The sequence below is a fragment of the Rhinolophus ferrumequinum genome, chromosome 20, assembly GCF_004115265.2.
Source record: "Rhinolophus ferrumequinum isolate MPI-CBG mRhiFer1 chromosome 20, mRhiFer1_v1.p, whole genome shotgun sequence".
Lineage (NCBI taxonomy): Eukaryota > Metazoa > Chordata > Mammalia > Chiroptera > Rhinolophidae > Rhinolophus > Rhinolophus ferrumequinum.
This window is the reverse complement of record NC_046303.1, coordinates 8,082,157-8,104,678: the sequence shown is the minus strand read 5'-3', so window position 1 is coordinate 8,104,678 and position 22,522 is coordinate 8,082,157. Positions and strand designations below refer to the sequence as shown.

Genomic DNA, 22,522 nt, shown 5'->3' with positions numbered 1-22,522 from the left:
GGATCTGAAGACAAGGCAGGGTGATGATAGCAAGCTTAATAAAATGAAAGTTTTACTAAATTTTGGAAGAATTTCTTGTTGTTGTTAAGGTTTCTTTAAATTTATGTGTGGAACATTCTCTGAGGGAAAGGAGGGCTGGACATAGACGAGAAGTGAATTTGAGTTGCTGGGAAAGGAAAGAATGGAGATCTTTAAAAGTTTGACCATTATGGTAGGAATGAGGTAACCTAAGTTCTACTTCTTGCTGTTGTCCGGTTTTGGTGGGGTGTGGGCAGAACTCTATTCACAATTTAGTATGTACCTAGAGATAGGTAGTTATTTAATGATAAATAGTAAAGAAATAGTTCATATTTTCATTAGAATTTATCTCTGAGTAACTTTCACAGAAATACGGTATTTTTATCTCAGTTTTGAAATAACAAACCATAATTTACCTTTTTGAGGTATATGTCATACTATAAGCCAAAGAATTTGGGGGTCAATAGGGGAAATTCAAAGTCAGCAGAAATTGAGGGATGTGGAGTGAAGTTATTTTAATTCCATAATAGGAAGAGAACTTGATGATGCTTATTCCAGAATTATGACTGTCTTCTGTGTCTTACTTATCTTTTTGTGTCTGGAAAGTTGATTTTAGAAATTTTAAAATAAATTTTATATCAGTCACTTATATATAAAGTAGTATTACTTTATTCCTTTGGTCTTCCGGAATGCTGATTATCTCAATCTGTTTTGCTTGTGCTTGATATGTAATATGATTTTTTTTTGCAGATGCAGCAAATTACTATTTCTTAATTATACTGAAAGCAGGAGCTGAAAATATGGTGGCCACGCCATTAGCAAGCACTTCAAATTCTCTTAACGGTGATGCTCTGACATTCTCTACTACATTTACTCTGTAAGTCAGTGAGGCTTTTGGTGCCTCCAACACATTTTCTCTAATAGTTATACAGGCTAAGCATACAGGTGGCATTTTTAATCTTGGAAATGCAGTATGTTTATTCTTTTTACATGGAAAAATAACTCAGTTTTCAATTTGGTGGTTTAACTTTCATGTTTCTGATGTTTCCCTCCGCTGAGTAGCACATTCCTTCCATATGACTATATGTATTTAATGTTGTGAAGTGTTTTTAAAATATATATATAAAACATGGACCATAATTTCTTTACCTATGCTTTAAGTCTCATAATGTACTTAATATTCAATCTCAATGAAAAGACATTCCTATTTAGTGTCACAGATTTATTTTGAAATGAGTCAAAATCCAGTTTGAAAAAAATTGCTTTTATTGTTAAAGATTTTGAGTTGTAAAATACTGAAGAAAATATTTGAGTTGTATTATAGGAAAAAGACTGTTCTTACCAATTTTTATATTCTTTAGTGGTTTATAACTCTTATCTTTAATTAAAACACATTGAATTCCTTTACTCTCAGAGTCTTGTAACAGTATTTGTGGCATCATTTTTAATGGTGTAACTTGATATTTTTCTTATAGTTTGAATGCTTTGTTTTTCCAGGCAAGATGTGTCCAATGACTTTGAAATAAATGTTGAAGTTTATAGCTTGGTAAGAAGTTAAACGCTTTCTAAAATAACTATTAGCATATTTTTCTTAAAGATATCAGATTTCAAGCTAATTATGCTTTGGATTTGTGTGTAGGTGCAAAAGAAAGACCCCTCAGTCCTTGACAAGAAGAAAAAGGCGTACAAATCCAAGGTGAGAATGAAAGAAACCCAGGAAAAATATAATTAGAAAAAAAAACAGATATCAGTTTTAATTTATGTATAGTATTTAGTGATTATCTGGTTTTTTGATCATTTTTATGCCCCAAATTTCAGTTTAAATTTCAGCCTTATTTAATAGGCTTGAAGACAGAAAGTAAAAGTGGGTGATTGTGATCCTAAGTATAAGTTACTAATACACTCAGGCTCCATAATTCTATTTTCTCTACGTTTACGTGACAGCTAACTTTTATTACCTTTTGAAACCTTTCTCCAGCCTTTTCCTCTGAACTTTTGTCTCACTGACTCCTCCAAACCAGGACTTCAGAATGACATGGCCACGGCACAGGCCAAGGAATGAAACCTTCCCCATGGCTCACTTCCTTCCCAGTCTTTGCTCTTTGTTCTTTTCCTAAGAATTTTGTTTAGCTTTAGCGAAAAAGGAATGACAGTATAAGTAAAGCCTTAAAGAAGGACTCAAGTACAATATATTCATATTTAGGAATGCTTTTCTCTGTGGAAGTATCTCAAAGTCGGTTCTCTTTAAGCTCTCAATTATAATGTTTAATAGGAAATATATTGTTATCTTTTCTTTTAGTCTATTACTCCAAAACGACTTCTCACATCTATAACCACAGTAAGTAGAATTTATTGAAAAATTGTTTCCTTCAGAAATCTTCTTACATATATGATTGTAAATTGGTTAACCATTTCTAAACCCTTAGCACTTTGGAAATCTTTAAAATATACTAATTTGGGGGAAAATCTCTGATATTTACATAGGCAAAATGTTTTCTGAAATGTAGTTCTTGTGGTGTTAAAGAGTTTTGTATTTAATATTTAAATCTTTGTATCAAATAAAGAAAATAACTTATGTTTCTTCTTTACACCTTCTTTTAGAAAAGCACCCTTCATTCTTCAGGTAAGTGGTTCTTAAACTGCTTGGAACACTAGGATAAGGAAAAGAACTAAGCAATGACATACTTATACATAGAGCCATCTTGATTTATGCATGTTTACCTTAGTCTCTTTTGAATAATATTTTCTGTATGGTTTTTAATAACATACAAGATTACTGGCCAGACTAGCGTGCTGTCTGGTTGCACCTTTGTCAGATATCACCACAGGCCACCAGTCATCACATCCAGGCTTTAGCAGGCAGTACGCATGTGATACTTAGTCCCTTAACACCTGCAGCAGGTGACATTACTCTCCACCCTAGCTTCTGCTGGTCTGTAGATTTTTCTGCTATCCACACTGTGGAGTTGACTTCTTTTAACTTTGCTGATCACGACTGGCCTTAAACCATGTCAGAAAAGCATCTTTCTAGTTTATTGGGAATTGGACTGCCAGGAAGTCCTTTTTCTAGAATGGCTTTAGCCCTATTCTCCAAAGGGGATTAGGATTGAGCTTGTTTTATGCACCTCTTTCGGGCTTTTGGTCTCTTCTTCTTGGTGTAAGAGAACAATTCAGAACAACTGTGTAGTTCAGTCTCTGCTGCTAACTATGTCACCTTAAACTATAGCAATGAGGTCTTCTTGTGTCTCTTCTAGGGAAATTGCATTTTATATACACCTTTTTAGGTTCTATGTCTTTAAAAACCTATCCATCCAAATGTTAAGGAGTGCCTGTACTTCACTTTAAACATAAAATTCTTTCATTAGGAAATTTAAGGTTTACCCCCTATATTTAGAAACGGGGGGAAATGAGGCAGCTTTCTCTGACAATTTAATTTCATTGCGTTGAGTGAGAGGAGGCGTTGTTATTTACACTTACAGAGTCGCTGTGAGTAAACTTCGTTTCCTTTTGCCGTAGTTATGGCCAGTCCGGGAGGTCTCAATGCTGTGCGCACCAGCAACTTTGCCCTCGTCGGCTCGTACACACTGTCCTTATCTTCAGTAGGAAACACTAAATTTGCTCTGGACAAGGTAATTCAAATTTATTTTTTTTTGTTGTTTTTAGAAAAATGAGGTCTATGGAAATGCTCCTGTAGTACTTTCAAGTATTTGAAATCTTTGGCTGAAAATTTGTGCATTTTAACCAGGCACGGGTGTACCTACGTGATATATTTTTTTAATGTTGGAAGTATTTCTCTCTGGTATCTTAACAGTTAGTTCAATCTGCAAAGTAGTGTATACTAGTTCATTCTGAATGTCAGTTCTGACTACAAAAGTATTACCTCTTTTTTTTTTTTAATTTAGTTTTCAATTATAGTTGACATACAATGTTATATTAGTTTCAGATGTAGACATGCATATACCTTACGAAGTGATCAGCCCAATAAGTCTAATGGCCATCTGACACCATACATAGTTATTACAATATTATTGACTATATTCCTTATATAGTGCTTTACATTCCCTGACTATTTTTATAACTGGAAGTATTACTTCCTGCATGCAGATATTAAGCTTACAGTTTTAAACATAGTCATTTGTCCATTTGAACCGATATTTTGAAAGGAGTAGTATGTCATAATAGATTTAGTTGTGACAAGATAGGGAAAGATAGGTTAATTTCTTAGAAAAGTACTCATGAATCGAAGGGATTTCCCTCCCACACTTTCCTCCCCAACTTTAAAGCTTCAACATTGAGATCTGCATAATATTATTATGGTTTTTTCCTACCATAATGTGATATGACTAAAATTTAATAGCTAACAAGACCATTTTAAGGACTGAGAGAACTAGAGGCAAACTTTAGTCCTTGTGTTCACTCCTGCTTTAGTACACAGGGGTATATTTAAATATTATAAGAGATTTTTGTAGTCAGGATATAGAAATGAAGTATAAAAATTATGAGGCCTGGTTTCTAGCATTTGCCCTGCTAGTAATTTCCTCTTTAACATTAAGGAAAGTCACTTCATTTCTCTGGGGTCTTGTTTTCTGAGTATAGAATATTAAGTTAAAGGAAAACAATCTAACTTTAAAATTTCATGGAGCATTTTTCGTTTATTTGATAGACAAAAACCAGTCTATATACGAAATTTTGATTATTGTTAATACATAAATGTATTTTAACATGCTGATTAAAAAATAGTCATGTAACTTTTTTTTTTTTTTTTTTTTTTAATACGTGATTCAGCTAGTTTAACAAATTGAGTGATCCTGGCTCTTTTTTTTCTCTTTGTTTTTCATTTTGTTTGTTTTAGATAAATTATGATGTAAAAGAGCGAGAGCTACTGGGCTATTTGTTCCAGGAAAAGGTTGCCATATTTTCTTTGCTTGAAACTAATGATCTTAAAAATCAATCCTTAATTTTTGGCCCATATGTTTTTGTTTGACTAACCACTCTTGTATCTTTATTTTGAATAATTAAGGACATTATGTACATTATCCTTTCTTTAGACTCTTGCAGTGTGGCATCTTTACTTTGTTCATGCATGTTTGGTATTTGGGCTTTTCTCCTATATTCATTTATCATGTTGTAATTCTTTAAGATTCTATTGTCACTTCAACATTGATTTTTCTGGGTACTAAAATACCAAATTAATAACTAGGTCTAAAACTGAAATTTATTCAATAGTCTTTACCTCCCATATATTGAAAGAACTATTGGTGATGTTTTAATAGAAAACATTTTTGGTCTCGATTGGCTAATAGACATATTGCTATGTAGATGATGTTTTGTTTATTAATTTTTAAATTAAAATGTGTTTAATTAAAATTATGCTAAATAAAATTATATATCTTAGATTTTTAAAAAGATTTTTAATATCCTTGTGAAGATAAATTGCAAGCGTTTTGTGGGTATATAGAAATGCTAATTTACACAATGTTGCATGGTATTGTTTTAATTTGTTAAAACAATATTTGCAAATTAGATAAGCATAAGAACTGGGATGGTTCTGTGTACTGTATTCCTTATTCACTGTTGTCTCACATAGCCAATTTCTACATATGTAAGAGATTTCATTAATCTCTAAAATGAAAGAGTTCAGTGACATATGTTAAATATAGACTGTTTGTTCTTTTGAAAAATTTTTGGCTGCCAACATAATTCAAAATATCATACAAGTTAAAAATAAATTACGATATTTCTATTCTCAATAATTCCTTTGAAATTATAATTCAAACAGCCAACCACATGACTGAGTACAAAGTCAAATCTCTTAATTCGATTGGTTGCGTCTAATACTCTAAAAGTCTCTTTTTGAGTTAAATATAATACAATTTAGATGTAAAATTTGTCCCAAAAGTGCTTTTGTGAGTTACGAGGGCAAGCAAATATTCGTTCCAAAACCTATAGTTAATATAGAAGAATATTTAAAATAGTTAAGTTTAAATGTTCTTTAAATTGGCGGGGGAAATGGAGGACGTCCTATAATAATATAATAATCCTACTGAATGAACTTTGACAGAGTAAGCAAGTCTCCCATATCTTACCAGACACTGTTGGTACAGGTAGTGTTTGCTTCTTTTACTAGTGCCCTGACCAGAGGTACAGGTCAGGAGACTTGTCTCTGAGATCCCCTTCAGAACGGAATTTCTTGTGACCCAGACTGTTTGCTCGGCAGATTTGGGGCACCACTAACAGTGGATTGCCTTCTTTGTGGTTATAGATGTCTGATGTAAGGCCTGGCATCCTGGAATTGAACTTCTGAATCTCACTGAGTCTTAGTCTCTCAAATCCTTTCTTTGAATAGAGACCCCAAAATAGTCATACGCTTTATTATACGTTTATGGGTAAAGGAAGAAGAGTATTCCACGGCTCATCTTCTGACATAAAGAAACCTCATAAGTATTTCTACCTTCCAGGAAATAGAGATGTCGATTTAAATAGTATTAGGGCAAACAAACACTTACGAAGTACAATTAGCAGTAGATTTTTGGGGTTAGAGAAAGAGCCAATAGGTGTTCTGGTGTGCATAAAGCTATGCTTGTTTAGGCGGGTTGGCCTGATAGAATTGTTAACAGTAGCCTTTTCTCTCAGAAATACAGTATCTAAATGTATAAAAAATTACAGTCACCCTGATTATAGGCTATATTTTACAGCTCTTAACAATAGTTAAGGTACAGATATCTTAAAAGACCCTTTTCGTTAAACAGAAAACAGAATAGGGTCATACATTTTCACCAGTTTCCACACTCTGCAGTGGTTAGCAATAGGGATTCTTGTGAAAATTCTCAATTCACTTTATCAGGACAAGCTTCCAACCAAGAATATGGTCTACTCTTCACAGCTGTAGAGCAAGAGAGAACATTTAGTTTCATCTTTCCAAGATTCTTTTTTACCAGCAGTGTTCTTTGGGCCAAACAGTGGAATTTCATTAATTAGCATTGGAATTTAAAACTGACACTATGGAAAAGCAAAGGCAAGGGAATTGATAACGAATTACAATAGTGAGGCATGTGATGCTTCCATTCTACATTATGGATGATGCCTTTCAAATTCAGAAGCCTGAAGGTTTTCCTCATTGAATTAAATCTATTGAAACCTCTACTCTTCGGCCAAGAATTTTCCCTTTAACTTGTCTGTATTGTGTTGTAAGATTAAATTGTTAGAAACTAACCTTACAATAAAAATTTTCAAATTTAGACTGAACTAAGACTATTCCAACTAGGGTGCCATTTTTTTCCCACTGTGCAGCAAGAATGACAGACAATAACATCATTCTGTCTTGACCCAGAAGTCAGTATCACTTTAAATATATGTATGTTACTATTTTATTCTAATGATGCAACCTCTCCAATTGAAATGTTTGTTGTAATCTTTAATTCAAATTTGACATTTTAAATTATCACATATACTTAAGCAGGTTTTATGATTTGAAAGATACTTTTGACATGAGATGTCTTTACTATGAATATGTTGATTAGAATGATTTATTTAAAAGTATTTCTTACACGGATTTTTTACTTTTTGTATTTTATTTTTTTAAATTTTTATTAAATTTATTGGTGTAACATTGGTTAATAACTATATATTAATAAATTTCAGGTGTACAACTTCAAACTGTAAATACTATTGTGTAAATGTTTTCAGTGCTAGATAGAAAGCATTATTTTGGGAAAAAATATCCGTTCCTCAAACTTTTAACTATTTAAGAGCAAAATAGTCTCCGTTTAGGCACTTATTTTTTGTTTTGTCAATTTATGCTTCATGTATTCTAAAGCTGTGCTGTTAGGTGTATGAACATTCAAGATTATTATATCTTCTTGATGAATTGTTCACTTTATTTCTGATGATCTTCTTTATCTTAAAGTCTGTTTTGTCTGGTAATTTGTCTTTAATAGCAATAACAGCTTTCTTATGATTAGTGTTTGTATGTTATGTCTTTTTCTATCCTTTATTCTCAATCTGTTTGTGTCCATATGTGTCAAATTTGTGTATAAACATATTTTATGGTCATATTTTGTTATTTAGTCTGACAGTCTTTTGTCCTTCCTTTGGAGTGTTTAGTCCATTTATAGTTAATACAATACTAATATGTTTGGGTTTGGACTACCACAAGAACAGGCAAACTCATAGCCCACAGGTTAAATCTGGCTCATGGCCTATTTTGTTTTTTAAATTGCCCTGGCAACCACCATTCTACTTTGTGTTTCTATCAGTTTGGTTACTTTAGATACCTCACATAAGGGGAATCATGTAGTATTTGTCCTCCTGTGACTGGCTTATGTCTTTTAGCATAATGTCCTCTGGATTCTTCCATGTTGTAGCATCTCACAGAATTTCCTTTTTTATGGCCGATAAATATTTCTTGTATGTATGTACCAAATTTTCTTTTTTTCAGTAGGAAAACTCGGGATATTTATTTGGCCAAACAGTATTCTTTTAAACATTTATTAAATGCCTGGTTATGATTTGGCAGCATAAACATGGGAACAAACATGAAAAAGGACACAATAGTTGACCTCAAGGGTCTGCTGTGCAGAGATGTGGGGCTGTGGGTTATGACACATCAGAAAAGATACACAGGGAATCTCAGAGCCTAAAAGACAAACCTCAGACTCTGAGAAGAACAGGATCTGGGTGGCACAGCGTAGTTTTTATACTCAGAAGTGGGGAGAAAGGAGACTGTACCAAATGTACTTTATCTGTTCACATACTGATAGATACTTAGGTTGTTTTCACCTCTTGTCTATTGTGGAAAATGCTATAATGAACATGGGAGTGCAAATATCCCTTTGAGAACCTGATTTCAATTCTCTTAGAAATTCCCAGAAGTGGGATTGTTTGATTATAGGGTAGTTCTATCTTTAATTTTTTGAGGAACCTACTTACTGAAACGTTTTTAGCTTTGATGAAGTCTAATTTATCTATTTTTTTCTTTTGTTTCTGATGCTTTTGGTATCATATCTTAGAATCCATTGCCAAATCCATGATTACTGAAGATTTACCCTTGTTCTAAGAGTTTTATGTTCTCATATTTAGGTCATTGATCCATTTTGAGTTAATTTTTATATATGATACGAGGTAGGGATCCAACTTCACTCTTTTGCCTGTGGATATCCAGTTTCCCAGCATCATTTGTTGAAAAAATTGCTGTTTCCTCATTGAATAGTTTTGGTGCCCTGTTGAAAAATCAATTGGTCATAGATATATGGGTTTATTATGGACTCTCAATTCTATTTCTGTGGTCTGTACGTCTATCTTTATGCCAATACCGCGCTATTTTGATTACTGTGGCTTTGGATTAAGTTTTGAAATTGGGAAGTCTGATCCTTCCAACTTTGCTTTTCTTCAAGATTGTTTTGGTTGTTTGGGGCCACTTGCAATTCCATATGAATTTGAGGATCAACTTTTTAATTCTGCAATTCACTGTTTTTTATTACTGAGTAGTATTGTATTAATATAGCAATTGGTTTATCCAGTCTTCTATTGAGTATATTCTATTAATGGAGAATGGATAAGCATTTGTGTTCTCTTCTTAAATCTGTGTTTTCTTTATCACATTAGGGTTTGTTTTTATCAAGCTCTACGTTGAATAAATTTATTCTTCAAAAGAATTTGTTGCTAAGGAACCAGTGGCTTGTTGGCCACCTACTTTATATTCTAACTTTAGAAAATAGTGTGTTTTCAAGGCATAATATTCTATATTCATGATTTATACATATTTTATCAAGAGAAATCATAAATTTGAAGCTATTTTGCAAATAATTTACCATCTTTCTTTGCAGGTGCCCTTTTTATCTCCTTTGGAAGGTCATATTTATTTAAAAATAAAATGTCAAGTGAATTCAAGTATTGAAGAAAGAGGTTTTCTGGTAGGTCATCTATATGTATTTTCATTTTTTCCAGTTTGTGAAGTATAGACTTGATTTCCCATGGGAATGAAGCCTATGTGAGTACGTGTGAAATTGGTTCAGTAAACATTCGTTGCATGTCCTCTATCTGACGATTACTGTACTGATGTTGGAATATAATAGGCCACAAAAAAATAAACTCAGGAACTTCTAGTTTAGAAGGCAGAAATACAAGTGAACAGGTAAGGACAATACAGTACTAACACAGGAGAAAGCATAGAGTGCATGGGTGTTAGTAAATTGGAGGGACGTCAGCTCTCGAGTAGGCAGGGAGGCTTAAAGAGAGCGACTGGATGAAGCAACTTGTATATACTGCTAACTGAGTAAGTTAGTCAGAGAGATGCTGTAGGTAAAGAGAAGAGAATGTACAACGGCCAGGGGCCCAGCTCTGTCTCACCCCCGGCAGAGACAGTGACATATTTAGATAGTGACAGTATTTCAGAATAGCTAGAGCTTACAGTTTGAATGGGTGTGTGTGTGGAGGAGGGGCAGTAAGGAGAGTGACTGGGGAGGAAAGCATGGTTAGGGGAATAGGGGCCAACTGTTAAAGGGCCTTTCACAGAATTTGGACTTTATCCTGAAGTCAGTGGAGTACTCTTAACAGGATTTTAAGAGAGGAATATCGTTAAATTGGGGGTTTAGGAAAGTCATTCAGACTGACTTGTGGAAAGTGGGTTGGAGTGACGACCCTGAAGATGTCCAGTGAGGAGACGGGGTTACTCCAAGAGACAGGTTAAGGGGCCTGGCAGACCGGATGGAGAGGACCCATCATGGGGAGATGAAGAGGGAAGAAGGCCAGACCCTAGTGACTGGCTCTGGTGGGTGGAAAAGCGGAAGTAAGGGTGTCATCCAGATCCCTGCCTTGCACAACTTGTTCAGTGGCATGATGCCACAGAGATGAGGGACCTTGGGGGCAGGAGCAAGTGTGCATCTTGGGGGGGAAGTGTTCTTTCCCCCCCAAATTGTACTGTGGAAAATTATAGACACACAGCACTGTTGATAGATTTTTACAATGAACACTATTATACCCATAATCTAGGTTCTGCCTTTAATGTTATTTGCTACCCTTGCTTTATCATATATCTACTACCCAGCTGTCCTTCTAGCTGCCTCTCTAGCCATTGCCGAGAATGTCAGCAATAGGGAAGAATTTCAAAGTATATTGTAGACACTAACCTGTTCCCCGAAATCTGAAGTGTACATGCCCCGAGTTTTGATATATGTGTATATCTATGTATCTCAAATATTTTATTAAGATAGAGAACATTGCCTCAGAAAATTCCCTCATGCCCCTTGCCAATTAATCCCAAGAGGTGGGAGTTTTTAATGAGTTAAGTTTTAAACAATTTGAATTTTGGATGCCTTAGAGATCTGGGTTTGGAGCTCAAGATAGACGTTTTAGTTGAGATGAAAATTTGGAAATCTGCAGTATAGAGATAGTAATTGAAGTACAGAGCAAGTTGAGCAAAGCAGAACCAGGAGGAACACTTAACATTTAAACCACAGACCTAGGAAGAGAAGCTCTCCAAGGAGACTGCAGGGGGCCAGGGGAATTTTGTGTCATTGCCAAGGGAAGAAAGGGTCTGAAGGGGGAGTGGTCAGCTTCGATAAGGATCTGTCAGAGATGCTCGGACTCCTTTACAAGGTGGTCGTTCTCGTCTTGGTGAGAGCAGAAGCTAGGTTGCAGGTGGCTATGATGGGAGTGACAGGTGAGGAATGAGAGTGTGAGCAACTCTGAAACGAAAGTTTGGCTGCAAAGGGGTGAATGGAGTGCCGACGTATGACGTATGAGGTATGCAGGTGAAAGAAGGATTTGATTGACATTTTATTAGAATTGGAGAGACTTGAGAGTCTAAATACAAATGGGTAAGTTATAACAGAGCTAGAGAGGTTGACGATAGAAGCTGGGAAACCTGCGCTAGGGTTAGGGAAGAAACTGGAACAAGATCATGGGACTCAGGAGAAATCAGACCCAAGCCACAGTTCACGGCGTTGATCTTTTACAGAATTAATACTTTTTCTGTATCAGAGGAGCAAGGTATGTGTGTAGAATACACAAACGGTCGTGGGTGTGGTGCAAGAAGTGGAGGAAATCCAGTAGTTTCAGTTTTCTCTGTGAAGCAAGAATTTGAACGAGAGAAATCAGTTTGCAGTTGCTGTTGAAGGTGCAGAAAGCCCAGGGGCCTGTAAATGCGGCTTCCTTGTTAGCTTTTTTCACGTGTAAATCCAGCAGGTGGCACTAGATGTTCTTGGGAAAGCATTTTTATCAACTCCCGAGTTGAAGGCAGTGCTTACCTACTGACCTTTTAATGCACATATTTTCATATTTGATTGTAAACACCTTTAGCAATTGATAGACTCTCTTATAGCAGCTAGTTCATTTGCATATGACACCTGAGCTGTTTGATTTTTGAGCTGGGATTTTAACTAGTTTAGAGTTAGATCTCTTCAGGTTTACCTCGTCTTGAATCCCACCACCCATTCTTATCACATCCCCACTTACAGAAATATGGTAAGAAATTGCTCAGAACTCTCCCGAATAACTTCTGTCCCCTGTCTAAGCAATGCCTTTTAATATGTTTAGCCTTTATAAAAAATAGAGGTGGTAATTGAAATTAAAGTTGTTTCCTTCATTTTTCCTTCCTGATGTGTCAGGGACAGCTGGAAGGAAGGAAATTACCACCAAATTACCAAAGAACCTTAATAAGTGGTTCTAAGATGGCAGTAGTCTTGCTCTATCTGGACTGATGTGCAGCAAGAGAAGGACATTCTGAATTAGCTCGAAGGTTTCAGTTCTGCGTTGTGATTGTGTGTTGTCATTTAATTTCCTGGGCCCTTTGTTTCCTTGGCTGTAACAATGAAACCGCTGTCCTCTTGTTATTCCTCTCTGACTATAGTAGAGTGTAATAATAACTTGTGTTGTTCTTACTCATCAATCTTTCCTTGTCTGTTACCTCTATGACGTAAACACAGAAGGGAGCTGGTGAGTCATTCCTGCTAACTTTGTCCTTGAGATTGAAATAACGAGAGTCCTGTTGTTGCCTAGGAAAAGCACGTCTTGGGGAGTAAAGAGGATAAAGTGGGGAAGAAAAGAAAAGTGGGTACGAGGATATATGATTGGACTAAGCTAATTAATTTGAGCTAATTGATTAAGGTAATAAACTTGAGCTTTCATTCTATCATGGAAACATTTCTTTACACAAAGTAAGTTTCCTTCATAGCCAGAGATTGCACTCCTGACTCAAGCCCCCTTTTGGTAAATGTACACAAATGAGTGAATCGAGAAGAGTGCCTGTCCCGCTGTCATAGGGTTGGTGTGAGGCTTAGTTGAGCCATTTGAAGGTGGAAAATTCTTAATGCATTTTGAAATCAAACAAAGATGACTTTGGATTATCTGTATTAGGGGTCAGCAAAGGATGACCCACTGCTTGTTTTTATACAGTTCTCTTGGACCATGCACTCATTTGTTTGCATATTTGTCCATGGCTTCTTTTGCACTGCAAGGGCAGAAATGAATCGTTGTGACAGAGCCTGGATGGCCCCCAAAGTCTAAATCTTTACTCTCTGGCCCCTGACAGAAAAAGTCTGCCAACCCTGATCTGTAGCATTGCTAGTGTTACCTTGCTTGGTTCTTTAATATAATAGTTCCTAAAGGAATGCTTTTTTTTTTTTTTAATTAAAAGTAAGGACTTACATAAATGAGGGATCTATTAAGACTACAACTGAAAAATAGTGTGTGTGGGGGGCAACTTCTACTTACACTGCTTAAGTAGAAGTACCTCCGTGGAAAAACCCCATGTTAGTAGTTACCTGTTGGGAGTCCTGTCCTTAACTAGCATGAGGGCTTCGCTCAGTTTAGAATGTAACTTGCATTCCTAAGGCATGAGGTGGCCAGCCACCCAACTATAGGGAGAGATGCTATGTCCATGGGTGCTGGGAGTTCTGACGTTTGTCACAGAAACCCATCAGGGTATATAACCAGTTCATTCTTTTCTAATCCTCTTTCATTCTCCAGAATAAAAATTAAATGCCAGTCTTCTGTATTAAGATAAATCTAACTTAATAAGCTGTCATTAGTTTTTTCAATATGTAAAGTATGATAGTCTCGTATCATTTTACTCTCCAATACTTGAAGCACTTTTCTCTTATTTAAGGAGCATTTGGTTAGGAACTCCATGCTTTTAAAAAGTCTAGTGTTAGAGCTATTTATTTGGGGTTAATATGTGGAAGTTTTTAAATGCCATATACTTATAGATGATGTCGAAAATCTGGGTAGATTTCTGGATTTGAGCAATCAGTGGTTTTCATTCCTAAGATAAAAGACATGATGAAAATCATGCAAGTAGATTGGGAAGTATGAAATATGTCAACATACTGAAGTTTAACATGGAATTAACATTTATTTGATCCTGAAGTTTCTAAAGTCAGTATTTCATTGACTTTTCCAGACCATATTTGAAGATGTTAGTGGTTTTGGTGCCTGGCATCGAAGATGGTGTGTTCTTTCTGGAAACTGTATCTCTTATTGGACTTACCCAGATGATGAGAGACGGAAGGTAATATTAACAGGACTGGTCAGCGGTGAGAGCCATCACTGCCTTTCATACAGTGTTTCATGCGGGGTTCGCTCTGGCCCCCACAACCCACCCAAATTCCCCTTTGAGTATATTCACTAAACCGTTAAAAATGGTTCTTGTTGCAAGATGTATGTGTGCATGTGTGTGTATTTGTGTAAAAAATTTGTATTTTATCCATTCCCTGTGGTTTAACTGCTCTTAAAACATATTAAGGCATGTATATTTCTTTCTTTCCTCCAAGAAAGTCTCATACTATTTTTCATTGACATTTTCATCAGAAAATATGTTAAATCTACTTTTGCATTACATTGTAGTCATGTAAAATTTTATTTAAAAATTTATTGTGAAATGGATATATAAAAAGATGTAAAAAACAATTTCCATCAACCTCTGTGTTAATCAGCCCAATTTTCTTGCCCGTGTAATTTTCTCGCCCCTGTAGAGAAATTGTTTTGTTCTTATTTCTTTAAATTTTAATTATATATGTATATTTTCCTAAGCAACAACATCTTATTGCAGTTGTATCCTTTTTTAAATTATTTGTTTTTTAAGTTACAGTTGACATTCAATATTACTTTATATTAGTTTCAGGTGTACAGCATCTGGTTGGACATTTATATAATTTATGCAGTGATGCCCCCATTAGCTTAGTACCCACCTGACACTATACATATTGTGGCAACATTACTGACTGTTCTCTATGCTGTACTTTACATCGCTAGCAATTGCATCTTTTAAAACATTATACAAATAATATACTGTATGTATATTCTGTAACTTGCATTTTTTGAATCAACATGGTTTGTGAAATTCATCTAGGTTGAGGTGTGTAGCTCTAGTTTGTAGAGCTCCAGCTGTCTCTCCGTATTAAGTATTTCATTGTAAGTATTTCACTAAGTATTTCATGTCACAATTAATTTACCCACTCTCCTATTTATGGACTCACTGATTATTTCCAAATTGTTGCTATTATGAGTAGCGCTGCCATCACTTGGCTTCGTAGATACCTGGATGAGAGCTCTTTCTGGGTTTGTACTTAGTGGTGGATTTATTGGGTTGTAGGGTTTGCACATCTTCAACTTAACTAGAGTTTGTCAAACGATTCCTGAAAGTGATTGTACAGTGTTCCCTTCCCACCAGGAGTATGTGAGTTCTCAATGTTCCATATCCCCACCAGCGCTTGATATGTCCCCCTTTTAAACTTTTGTCAGTGTGATGGACATGAAATGTTACCTCACTGTGTTTTATTTTCTATTTCCTTGATTAAGATCAAGAGTAAGCATTTTCAGTGCTCGCTTTCGCAGCACATATACTAAGAGTACACATTTTTTTCTTATGTGTTTTGGCCATTTATATTTTCTCTCCTATGAATTGTATGTATTTTATCCATTTTCCACCTTTTTGGTGCGTTGCAATCATGTTTCCCCCGTCTTTTGCTTGGCAGATATTTTAATTTATCTTTATAGTCTTTTCATAAACAAAATTTTTTAATTCTAAGGTCATCAAATCTGTCAATTTATTGCTTTGTTTGCTTTTTTCAGTCTTATTTAAGAAAAACCATCCCTACTCTAGTTATAAAGATATTCTCCTATACCTCCTAAAAGATGCAAGGTTTTGTACTTCACATTTAATTCACCTGGAATTAATTTTTCTCCCATCTGAAAACCCACTTGTACTAGCATCATTGAATGGTCCATCATTCCCCGCTGATCTATATGCTGTTTCTGGCATGTATCAAGATATCATTATATATGTAGGTCTATACTTAGGCTTTCTATTCTGTTTTCTTTGGTCTATATCTCTCCCTCTCAGTTACCATAGCTTTATAATAAATCTAAAGTCTCGTAAGGCAAGTCTCCTAACCCATTTTTATTCATTAATGTATTATTTAACACATATTTTTGGTCTGTGCATTTTGCACACACACACGGGGAAATATATGTAGCTATATATTTAACTTTTTATAATTGAAAGTGTTCAAATGTACACAAAACAGAAACAGTATAATGAACTCCTGACTTCAACAATGATTAATTTTCATGTTTTATTTATCTTCCCACAGCACACATACTTTTTGTTCTTGTTATTTTGCTCTTGTTCTTCTTTTTGTTGTTGTTCGTGGGGTATTTTAAAGCAAATACTAGACTTCATATTATATCATTTCACCTGTGTGAGTTCCTAGTGTTGGTAAATAGCCCAGGGAAGCCAGGTTTTAGGTCAGCTTACCATTCTGCACTCTCCCTTCCTCATTAATTTTGGCCTTTGATGGTCTCATTTACTTTTCTGTGAGTTCAGTAATCTCACATTTGGGGGCTTATGTAATGGGAGGACTTTCAAACTATTTAGTGTGCTATACTTGGGGAGACATTATTATTTGCTTAAATAGCCCCTATTACTGTAATTTGATTTGTTCAATTTCACTATTACGAAAAAACAGTGACTACACCTATGTAAATATCTTGTGTACTTATATATTTGCTTAGGATAAATTTCTTCTAGGTGGAATTTTAGGATCAGAATATGCCCATTTTGAGTGTTTTCTGATTGCTGTTATCAAATTGCCTACCAGTAACAGACCATTTTATACTTTTACCAGCAGTGTTTACAAGTGTCTGTTACTCACCCCCACCACCAGCACTACCAGTCAGCAGAGGTCATTACTGTTCTTTCTAGGCTTAGTCAATCTGATGTTTTAAAATGGTATATTTCATACTTTTTAAATTACTAATAGAGTTGATACTTTCGTTGGCTGTTTCTAAATTGTTTGTGCTCTACATTGTCCCTTTTTCCCATTTTTCAGGAGCGTTTAGTCTCATGAATTTTTATCCTGGACTCTACCATGGAATGACATGGCTTCCAACAATTCAGAGCAGTAGTTTGGCCTTACCTTTTGCAGATACATAAAAAATATTTACAGATGAAATAAGATGTCTAGGTTTCTGTTCATAGAAAGGGAGGAAGTGAGTGTGCTGTGGATAAAAGGTAGTTGAATGTATTTCTATTTGTTGAGGTTGGTTGATGGGTAATGAAGTTTCATTGCACTTTTTTAAAATTTTGTATCTGTTTGAAGTTTTCCATAACAAAGAGTCTTTTTTTTTTTAAGTTGACTAAGAGTTCTAGTTGACATTTTGGTTTTGTTTTTATGTCCATTTATGGTTTTTATTATTAAGAAACAATAATATTAAATCTTTCTCTAAACCCAGTATAACTAAATTTTATCTGAAATCATGGCGTTTTAAGTTTGTACAAACTTAAATACTGCTTAATGCTTCTGACTTAAATGGTCTTGTTATTTTCAACTAATATATATATATTTTAATTTGCTTTTAAAGAATCCCTTAGGAAGGATAAATCTGGCCAATTGTACCAGTCGTCAGATAGAACCAGCCAACAGAGAATTTTGTGCAAGACGCAACACTTTTGAATTAATTACTGTTCGACCACAAAGAGAAGATGACCGAGAGACTCTTGTCAGCCAATGCAGGGACACGCTCTGTGTCACCAAGTATGTACTGGGCAGTAAATATTTCCATCAACAAAGTAATTGATTGGCCACTATGTTCTTACAACTTTAAGAAATAGCAGAGATGGCTCTTGTCTTTGAAGAGGGTACACTCTTAATGAGAAAACAAAACATTACATCATTAAGAGAACAATCTAATAATTGAAGTAATATAGTTAAGAAAAGCAGAACCTTCAAGTAATATCTTAGCTAATCATATTTTCCAGTTTATCACTGTGTAGCCGTTTTCAAGGAAGTTAGCTAATACACGTTAGGTTAAGTTTGAAGGTTTCATGTATAATTGAGAAGTCCAAGTATTATTTAAAGAGACTTTATACATTCCTTCCTTTCCATTTCAGATTACCTTGATTAATCAGGTGACCTACAAAAACAATCTCATTTTACTCTGCAAGTTTCTGGTTGGAAGTTAACAAACTATTGGGAGTGTCACTTTTTTGTTAATCCTAAGCTTAACTACAAGATGCAAAAGACTGTTGCTAAGAGTCTCCAGTTCTTTTGCCTGGATGCTCAACAGAAGCTTGAAGACTGACCTCAGCAAACAAAGTTGTGGGACAAAAGTTAGAATTTGACACAGTCTCTATCTATGAGGTGGTTGCTGGGCACTGCAGACCGGGAGATGGCTGGAACTGGCTCCACGCATTTCTGATGTGGAAAGATCAGAAAGCTGCAGCCAAGAGACTGTATTGAAATAGAACAAAGTTGCGCAGATACTGCTGGTTTGTTTTAAAATAGCTAGGTAGGGGGCCCATTCTCTGGAAACTCTTGACGTTCAGATTTCTTCCAGGTTAATTCAGTTGAACTCACCCCCTCCTCTCCTTTGGGGGCCTTCCATGCAGCAGTGGCATCAGACAGGACAGGAAGGGACAAATGGATTTATTTTGTTTGATGGCTACCCTGTCCATGGTCACAGTTAGTGAGAGAATCAAGCAAAATTCAGTCCCCAAGTGGTTCCTGACCACAAGGGCCCATTTGAGCCCTTCTAAATGTTACTCACATTTTTCATATAATCTTATCTGTCATCTATGACACAAAACCTGCCAGACTTCTTGGACATTCTCCTGCAGGACGAGTAGCTAGATGACACGCTGCTTCGTTTGCCTGCAGTTTTTCTCATTGGAACTGTATCGTAACTTGAGCGTACACGTTGTCCCAGCCTGTGACACTGCTGCATTCTCAGCCCACTCGTTCGCTTGGTGGCTTCTTACAGCTGTTTTGATCATACATTTTGCAGGATATAAACATTTTGCAGTTCTGCATCCTGCTTTGCCTTATTCATGTGTTTCTCCACAGGGCCTTTTTGACCTACACCTTTCATGTAAATTTAGTGTGTCTCATTTTTTTTTTTACTAACCAACCTTGCTATCTTTCCCTCCTTCAATACAAAACATTTCTCTCCTGATTAATAGTGCCCACTTCCAACTGTAGACTGCACGTTTGAACTAGAAATGAGGCATCACACGCGAGGGTAGTGTCACATATAAGTGGAGCTTTGAAGTTGACAGACCTGGGTTTAAGTCTTCCCTCAGTGATTTACCGAATGTAATCATGGCAAGTTACTTAACTTTGCTGGCCCTCTGAATTCTCCTATGCTAAAGGGGAAAAACAAGCACGACAGAGTGACAATAGAGATTGGTGAGTAGACACACTTGGCACATTGTCAAACACAGGGAATGAGGTCACAAATGGTCACTATTATTACTGTAAGTGTTGTAGTCTTCATTGACTAACAGGTGACCAATCCCCGCTCATCCACGCTTGTACCATTTCTTCTGCCAGTGGGGAGAACTTATACAGGTGCCGGATGAGGACAATATAAAACCCTAACAGCTGGAAAGATGGTCTGGCTTGTGAGTTAGGGCGTTCCCTTCTTCTCCACCCTCCCCTGCCCCATCAACTAGTTGTTCATCTTGTAGCCAAATATGGATGCAAGGAAGATTCCTGATATGGACAGAGGTTAGGATAGACAAAGCCTTAGGCTCTTTAGATCATGTATTGTAAATACTATGTTCTACTAACACAGTAGCACAAAAATAATGGGAGACAGTACAACATAGTATTACCTGTAAAGGCAGGTGAAGATCCACGAGCCTGTGATTCCAGCCGTTGGGGAGCCCGAGTCGGGGGGATTTGGGGAGCTCCCACATTCAGGCCTGGGGTGTGCTAGCTCTTGCTAGGAGATGGCCCACACTCAGTGGGTGACCACACCACCACAGCGTCCAGGCCAGACCACCTGTGCAAGACAGTTACCGTCTTTGGTGTGGAAACACCATCATTTACCAAATGTCATCAGTGTGAGTTATGATTAGCTAACCAACCTGCAGGACAGTTTTTCTTATACTTGAAGAAGCACCTCCCTGTGGGGCTTTCCACTAGCATGCATTCAAAGAGGGTAAAGAGTAACTCATTTTACTGGTTTGTTAGGCATTTTGTTTTTCCTAGCAGGAGTCAGGGAGGTATGGAATATGGGAAAGGATCCTGAGCATTTGTTTGTTGTTTTTTTCTTACTGTAGGAACTGGCTGTCTGCAGATACCAAGGAAGAGCGGGATCTCTGGATGCAAAAACTTAATCAAGTTCTTGTTGATATTCGCCTCTGGCAACCTGAGGCTTGCTACAAACCTATTGGGAAGCCCTAAACTGGGAAGTTTCCATATCGTTTAGATGTTTTTTTTTGAGCTTTGTTATAAATGTATCTTAAGAGCATCAGATACACTGATTACATTTTATGCTTTAAATATACAAAAGGGTATGTGCCAATATTCACTACATATTATGCAGTATTTCTGTCTTTTGTATGCAAAACTTCAACTGATTTCTTTCATTCATTGGAAGAACATTCAGTGTAGTCTATATTGCTAAATCTTAATTTCAAAGACTCAGTTTCCCAGAAATCTAATTATTAAGCTATGCATGATAATTTTTTTTTTCTTTAAGTAAAACACTTTAAGTTGTGTTGGGGCTGTGGTTCTCAAAGTAGAAAGGTCTCCCAGGGAAGAAACCTCTGACGAGGTCATTCTTTCTCTAGCCTCAGTGCTTTTTCTCTAAAGGTTGTGGTCCTTTATTGATCTTGATGTCTTATTACTAGAGTGCTGAAAAAATGTCGAAGGGGTTTTATGGAAACATTTTTAGTAACGGAGGTAAGAACTTTTTCAATAGCAAGTGTACATTAGGTTAAAGCTTGAGGCTACTTTCGAACAGCAGATGTGGACTTGGGATATTGTGTGAGATTTGGGGGTTAAATGTTTTATTTAGGAGATGTAATGATCACAGGGTTTACATGTACTCAGTTACTATAGATGCTGTGTGGTGCACATTTCCATAGAGTATAGGCTTTTTAAAATAATTATTTTTGCTGTATAGCTTACAGACTCCTCAAATATACTTGGCATATTAGTTCTTTCTATTCCTCTAACAAGAGCAAGTGTAAATTGAAGAATCTTTATATAAAAAAAGTAAACTTTACAAGCTGCTATGGACTAATACTTTGCTTGCCAAAGTTCTTGCCTTTTTTACTTTTCACATCCATCTATGACAGTGTTTAGAAATCCGTTACAAAATCATTTGAAAAACTATTAAGTAATGTATTACCTTTAAAAGCTTAATACTTTATATTTTTTGTTATAAAATATTGTAAAGCATGGTCTCAACTTTTAAATACACTTTGAATTTCTTCTCTGCGTTGTTAAAGTTATTGATCTCATTTATAAACACTAAATTCTGTCACCTGTCATTTTTTTATCATTTAAATGTGTTTCTTCTTATGTGTATTATAAAAATGTATTTTATGATCTCTTGCCTAAATAAATACTTGCAAATGACTTAAGGGAACCAGTTATTTAAGAAATCCTGTTTAAATAGGTGGTGTGGCTGTTTTGCATCTCTGGCTGTGGGGCTTCTTAGGTGTATTTTACTGACAGTATCTCATTCCTTTTTTTATCTGTGTCCCAGGGCTAGACTTACTGTGTGTTCTTTGAGTTGCTGTTGAATGAATAGATGGATCAGGGATCCATTTCTGAGGCATTTCAAAAGAGGTACTTAGATGTACATTTGAGGAGATGGAGGATGCTTAGCAGACTGAGTAAAGTGACACCAGCCAAAACAGAAATAGGTTTGGTGAGATTGATGAGAGTCCCCTTTATTTATTTATACACTTGTGTTTATTTTTGAATAGGCATTACATTTGGTACAAAATTCAAAAGGCACAAAGAAGTTAACGTGAGTGAAAGTATGTCTTCTCCCATTGTCACACCACTTTTACCAGTTTTTGAGTCTTGGAGATTCTAGGCGTATGACATAGACGTATTTATATTCTTTTGTTCATTAAAAAAATTCCACACATGCTATTTGTTACAAGTTAAAGGAAAAAAGCAAAACAATATCCTTTAGAGATCATTCTATCTTAGTATTACATAGAGGGTATTAAAGTTCAGTTTTAGAAGTAATTTAAGGAACATCA

The 22,522-nt window shown here is 35.8% G+C and overlaps 1 protein-coding gene across 2 annotated transcripts in view; it reads left to right on the top strand.

Moving 5' to 3' along the window:
* Positions 1-21,814, top strand: part of ANLN (anillin, actin binding protein) — a 47,785-nt gene extending 25,971 nt beyond the window's left edge. Inside the window, exons 15-24 of one of the 2 annotated variants that reach the window (XM_033088822.1) lie at positions 769-895; positions 1,516-1,564; positions 1,658-1,714; positions 2,318-2,356; positions 2,620-2,641; positions 3,535-3,647; positions 9,843-9,929; positions 14,417-14,524; positions 17,878-18,050; positions 20,579-21,814. In XM_033088822.1, coding sequence (XP_032944713.1) covers positions 769-895; positions 1,516-1,564; positions 1,658-1,714; positions 2,318-2,356; positions 2,620-2,641; positions 3,535-3,647; positions 9,843-9,929; positions 14,417-14,524; positions 17,878-18,050; positions 20,579-20,702 — 899 coding nt within the window. In that variant the 3' untranslated portion in view covers positions 20,703-21,814. The remainder of the gene's footprint in view (positions 1-768; positions 896-1,515; positions 1,565-1,657; positions 1,715-2,317; positions 2,357-2,619; positions 2,642-3,534; positions 3,648-9,842; positions 9,930-14,416; positions 14,525-17,877; positions 18,051-20,578) is intronic. The other variant, XM_033088823.1, reaches the window with a different exon arrangement.
* Positions 21,815-22,522: the final 708 nt, after the last annotated feature.